Genomic DNA, 6,048 nt, shown 5'->3' with positions numbered 1-6,048 from the left:
CACTCTTTCCAAATCCTGTTGGTTTGACCTTTTGGCTTCCACTTCACCCACAGTGTTAAAAATTTTACTTAATTCATAGCCTTCCTTGGTTTCATATTTGTTTGCGTTTAATTCATGTTTATTTGAGTTTTTTTAACTGATGGATGCTCAGTTGCCTGAAAGCAACATACGTATTTTTTGTTTATTTATCGTGAGCTTTTTACTTTATTAAGATTTTGCAGCGAAAGCCTTACGTGAGTAATTGAAATTAAATGAGATTACAGCAAAATGAAGAAGAAAACTAGAATCTGACAGGTATGACACATCCAGCTATACTAACAGGGCGCAGTCCTGCACTATACGTAGCCCCCTTTACAGAGTTATTAACCTACAGTAGTTTACTAGGAATTGAGGAGGGAGACTTCCAGTACTAAGATTAAAACCTAGAGTCAGCTGTGTAACATTCCATGAAGGATTGAACAAATACTGAAGCAATTTACCAACTTTCCCACAACTTGGAATTAACAACTGAACGTTTCATCATTTTAAAATTATTTTTTTAAAAAAAAAAAAAAAAAAAAAAAAAAAAAAAAAAGAAAAAAGGTTGAAGCTACTTGGGAAGGTTTTTTTAAAACTTTAGGCGCAGAATCCGAACAGTTTTGAGACCCTCAGATCATTTATTACTTTTTTACAAACCAGGTCCTCTCTTTATTTTTTTCTGCCAAGTCCTGAACTGAGAATTGTAGGCTCGCTTGCAGCAGATAATGCAGCCGGCCTCAGGAGTCAGGGGCCCACTGACTGCTGCCACCACCTCTGTCTGGGTCACTGTCGGCACCGCCGGAACATGGGATGTGGCAAGTGTGGCAGCGCTTCTCGGCCCGTTGGGGAAGCCTGCCTACCAGACTTTTCCACGCCCCTCCGTTCAGTTGATGACTTCAGGGTGTCAAACTGTTTAAATTTTGCAAACAAATGGAACAAAAGCCATTCTGGTTCACCCTGATTACTTGAACGATGCACTTGGGGGAACCACCCCAGGAGCTGTTGTGTTGCCTGCCTCCAGGCTCCAGAAGTCCTTCAGCGTCTCTGTAGTATGTCTCGTATGGATCTTCTGATTCATTTTTCATTTTCCTGTGACCTTTTGTGAAGCTCTCTAGTAAAGAGTCGTTTAGGATGACATTTACCAGACCACCAGCAGGGATTTGAAAATGTTTTAATGGAAATTCTATTCACCAAACCAAGTCCATATTACATCAAAGCCTTGTGAGACATTCACTTGCTCATTTGCCATATTTAGATGTTAGTGGAATCAGAAAACCTGTTTTGATATGTGTTCTCCATGAGTTAAGTCTAATTTGTCTTTTCATGATGCATGTCTTTTTTTTTTCTTTTGTCAGGATAACATCATATAGCATCTTGTTTGTTTCTTCCTCATTTCTATGTACATATCTATCTACTTGCGACCGTAGATGGGTATATAGATAGATGCCAAGCTTCTTATGTTCTGGGAGTAGTATGCACCATTATTGGGTCTCTGCCTTAAAACACACCAAAATTCATTTTAGAAAAGAAACTACTGCTTCATCTTTGGTGATTAGGGAGCCCTGACATGTGTTAACTGGCTCCAAATGATATGTGTCATTGATCTATATGTATATATGTGATGTGTCCATATATATATATATATATATATGTTTAAATTTTGTATCATGAGGGCTAATACCCAATTTTATGCCTTTCGTATTCAGAAGACCAAAAACAGAACAAAACAAAGCCACATAAGCACACAGGAAAGAAAGGAGTGCTGTGATGCTTTTTGGCATTTGTTCTCATGCCTATTTTTATCTAGACTTTTAAATCGTAGCTTGCCAGACAAATTTTTAATTGAAATTGGATTGTATCAGGAGAAGAAAAGCCCTTTTCATTCTTCTGAGTTACGGTGCAGAGACTCAAGTTAATGAACTTGAAGAGAGTGTTGCTTCTTGCACTTAGAAAACCAATCAGGTGTTCCTTGTGCTACTAGTTGTCACGCTGCACTTACGTCCACCTCCTGACAGAAGTATCGCAGGTGTACGCAGCCACTAATCGCTAAAGAGAAGCAACGTGGGGTGGGGGTAGGTGTGTATCCACATGTGCCCACTGTTTGGTCACAGCACTGCGATTCGCTTTTGATGTTTGTCTCTAGTGGCGTGTTGTCTGTTGGCTTAAGCACATGTCCATTAAAATTCATTTTGTTCCTTTTATTTTCCTTGTTTTCTTGGTTAGTGATTCATTTGCATAAACATTAATTATCTCTGCATACTGGTTTGGGGTTTTCTCTTTCCTTCTAACTCTAAAGAAAAAAATTTTTGCTGCAGAATTTCCCCCAGAAGGGGCTTCCCCTGGCTGTCACCTACCTTGGAAGTTTGACCAAGTGTGCTAAATTTTAGCCTTTTTCCAGTAAACGTTCCGCTATCCAGGTCACTGCTGTCACTAGCAGTTTTTGAGTCACACCTGCAGCACTAATTTTTTTTTGTTTAACCTGGTTTCTATAGACACTAACCCCATGTCTCCCTGGACTCATGCCTGGCACAGGCCTTCCAGACCGATCTCATACTTCCTCCCAACCAGAAGTTTCCTGAAATCTCACACTAGAACAGATGTGTCAGCCTTAAAATCCACTCACTTACTTTTGACTCGGGGGCTTTGTTTTTTTGGTTACTATTTCCCCTTTGTCTCTCCTTTAAAAGGGAAAGGCAAGAGAGATATTTAAGCAGCCTATTCCTTGTAAGCACTGGTCAACAGGCCGTCACTTGCAAGGCCAGGATAATCACCATGCATCTGCTCCCTATGCCATTCTACCCTAAGAATCGTTTTTCCACGTTGCTGTGTGGATAAAGGGTTCTAATCACAAACACCCTTCAAGTGCATAGCCTCTAGTCTTACCTTAAACCCCGCTGCTGACAGTAATAGTTTGTATAGACAGAGTATAAACTTGACTCCCAGCCCACCACTTAGATAAGGCCCAACGGAGACATCCCAGTTCCTGAGAGTTGACAGACATATCGGATGTTCAAGTGGTGGTGGCCAGTCTCCCATTGATCCTGTTGAGGTTGTTGCTGCTAAGTTTGCTGTCACCTGGTTCTGGGCAGCAGAGGTGGGGGACGTATCTAATGAGCGTGCCGTTGACACCTCCATGTTTGTCCGTGTACGAAGGGTGCAGGTTGTCTGTAATCCACTAAAGCGTCAGCCACACCCAGCTTTAGTAACTCGCTAATCCCACACCCTGGGTGTATCAAGCCAGGGGCCGCTTCAGTTCATGGTACACAGTTGATGGCACACAGGCTGAAAGCGATAATGAATGGAGACCCTACTGCATTTCCCAAGCCGAAAAGCCATGAGGGTTACAATATAAGTGAGCTTGGGAAGGAACAGCTCCCGAAGACGTCTCCAGCCTGAAGGGTCAGAGCCGCTGGAAGCCTGGCTGTCTGGGCTTTCTCGTCTCAGTGCAGCAAGGCACCGTGATCAACCAACACGTGATGGGGAAGGCCCTGGTTCTGTCTTTGTTTGGGGGTAAATAGCCGTGTGGTGTTGAGTGACTGTGATTGGCTTTTCCAGCTCCTTTAACACAAACTACAACCCACTCACGATACAACTTCGGCAGATGTGGTTAAATTGATGTTCGTTGACTTGCCTCATTTCCTTCCAGCTCTTAAGTTCCAAAGTCTAACGGGGATGGTAGATGTGAAATGCATGATTGCCGTCCTAATTTCTGCATGTGTTTATGACGATGTGTCGAGGGGTGGTGGGAGGAGAGCCGGAGAGCATTTTCAGAAACCAAAGGTCTTTCTTGTCTGACTTTGGGGGAATGCCGTGTAGTTCTGATAGAGTTGTCTATCCATCTGTTTGTGAATGCCCTTTCGCTTCAACTTCCAGCCCTTCTGGTGGCGTCCTTGGTTGTAAGGTGGCTGCTGTATAACGTCCACTCTCTCATATTTAATATGTGTGATCGTTAACTGTTGTCCTTTTGTTTTAAAGTAACCATAAGAGGAAATGATCTGAGTTCTATTAGAGAAAATGGATTGATCAGAGGAACAGAGTGCAGTAAAACTCATCCTGGCATTTCGCTTTTCTCATTTCCCCGTAAACGGGCGGGTATTAATCCATTCCCACCTTCTAATAATGTCCTTGGTGTCCAGCTGGCTTTGTGGGATGTGCAATGGTTTTACTGTACTGCCTCGATCTGTGCCAGGCATTTATACACAGCCACGTGTGCGAGTCAGAGCGTATGTGGTCACCCCAGGGGCTCACGGGGTTAGCTGAACGGCCTCTCCGCTGTCCCTAGATGGCAGAAACGGTGGACACGAGCGAAATGGTCAATGGCGCTGCAGAACAGAGGACAAGCTCGAAAGAGTCCAGCCCCATCCCCTCTCCCACCTCCGAGCGCAAAGCCAAGACTGCCCTCCCGGCCCAGAGTGCTGCCACCTTGCCGGCCAGGACCCAGGAGACGCCTTTGGCCCAGATGGAAGGCTTCCTGAATCGGAAGCACGAGTGGGAGGCCCACAATAAGAAGGCCTCAAGCAGGTAACAGCACAGAGGCTGAGGCGGTCCCGGGGGGAGTCGGCCCATTAAGAGCTGGAGGTGGGCCACTCTTGGTCGAAAGGGGAGTGTGTGTTTATGTGGTTGATTTGTTCTGTAGCTCCCCGGGCGTTACATCCTTCTCGGGACTGACGTTGGGAAGTGGCAGTAGAGTGCTTTTTTATTCACCGAGAGAAGGAAGAGTGTGTGTGTGTGTGTGTGTGTGTGTGTGTGTGTGAACAGCAAGAAGAGGCCTTAGTGGTTCCTCCTGAGAAGGAATATCGCTAGATTGAGGTGGGGGAGTCTTCCCTAGAGTGAAATGATTTCACTGTGGTTTCCCTCCTGTGGGATGTTTTAAGACATTCACCATTTCCCCTACCTTATCTCCATATCAGTCTTTATTTTTTTTTATTATTATTATTTTTTTAAATTTATTTATTTTATTTATTTATTTTTGGCTGTGTTGGGTCTTCGCTGCTGTGCGCGGGCTTTCTTTAGTTGTGGCGAGCAGGGGCTACTCTTCATTGTGGTGCACAGGCCTCTCACTGTGGCAACTTCTCTTGTTGTGGAGCACAGGCTCTAGGCACGTGGGCTTCAGCAGTTGTGGCACACGGGCTCAGTAGTTGTGGCACGCGGGCTCAGTAGTTGTGGCTCATGGGCTCCAGAGCGCAGGCTCAGCAGTTGTGGCACACGGTCTCAGTCGCTCCGCGGCATGTGGGATCCTCCCAGACCAGGGCCCGAACCCGTATCCCCTACATTGGCAGGCGGATTCCTAACCACTGTGCCACCAGGGAAGCCCCATATCAGTCTTTATATTCATTATCTCCCAGTAGCCCTACTTGTATTATCTCCATTTTACAAGTGAAGAAACTGAGGCTCTGGGAGGTTAAGAAAGCTCACTCAGTGTAGCTTCCTAGTAAATGGCACAGCTAGGGTAAAACTCATCTGACTCCACAGCCTGTGTGCTTAACCAGTAAACTAAACTGCCTGGGACCACCATGTACAGTTGTACAGGTTGTACACTGTACAAGGGAATCCCATCTAAGAGCTGCCATCTGCGTTGGGGACATTATAGATTTATTTGTTAATACAGGCAGGTGGCAGTAAAGTGTCTTGTTCTAATAAAAGCAGTATATTAGGACAGTTTGCTGTACCCTGGGGGGAAAGGCTACCTCATTCTAATTCAGCCAGTGTACCGTAAGTGCTAGTGGCCCTGGGTCTGCCTCCCCCTCCCTGTCAACATTGCCAGGCCACTTCATTACAGAATGAAGCTGAGGTGGAGCTGCCTAAGGACAGGCATGTTTCCAGTAAGGAGCTTGGCCTGTACCCTGTTACCACAAGAGTGTACCAAACACCAGCAAAAGTCTTTCCCGTCAGAGCCAAGAGTACCTTTATGTGATAAAAGAGGGCACTGTGGTTTTCTTCAAACTCAGAGTGAGAAGTGGCCCTCAAAAACCTGCCACTAGGGCTTCCCTGGTGGTGCAGTGGTTGAGAGTCCGCCTGCCGATGCAGGGG

At 45.3% G+C, this 6,048-nt stretch overlaps 1 protein-coding gene across 2 annotated transcripts in view; it reads left to right on the top strand.

Annotated features, from left to right (window-relative positions):
• Positions 1-6,048, top strand: part of SPTBN1 (spectrin beta, non-erythrocytic 1) — a 202,211-nt gene that overhangs the window by 191,789 nt on the left and 4,374 nt on the right. Inside the window, exon 33 of one of the 2 annotated variants that reach the window (XM_007465683.1) lies at positions 4,301-4,539. In XM_007465683.1, coding sequence (XP_007465745.1) covers positions 4,301-4,539 — 239 coding nt within the window. Of the gene's footprint in view, positions 347-4,300; positions 4,540-6,048 lie in introns of those variants that run through there. The other variant, XM_007465684.1, reaches the window with a different exon arrangement.

Source organism: Lipotes vexillifer, unplaced genomic scaffold (assembly GCF_000442215.2).
Source record: "Lipotes vexillifer unplaced genomic scaffold, Lipotes_vexillifer_v1.1 scaffold77, whole genome shotgun sequence".
Taxonomy (NCBI): Eukaryota; Metazoa; Chordata; class Mammalia; order Artiodactyla; family Lipotidae; genus Lipotes; species Lipotes vexillifer.
This window is presented reverse-complemented; position numbering and strand designations above follow the sequence as displayed.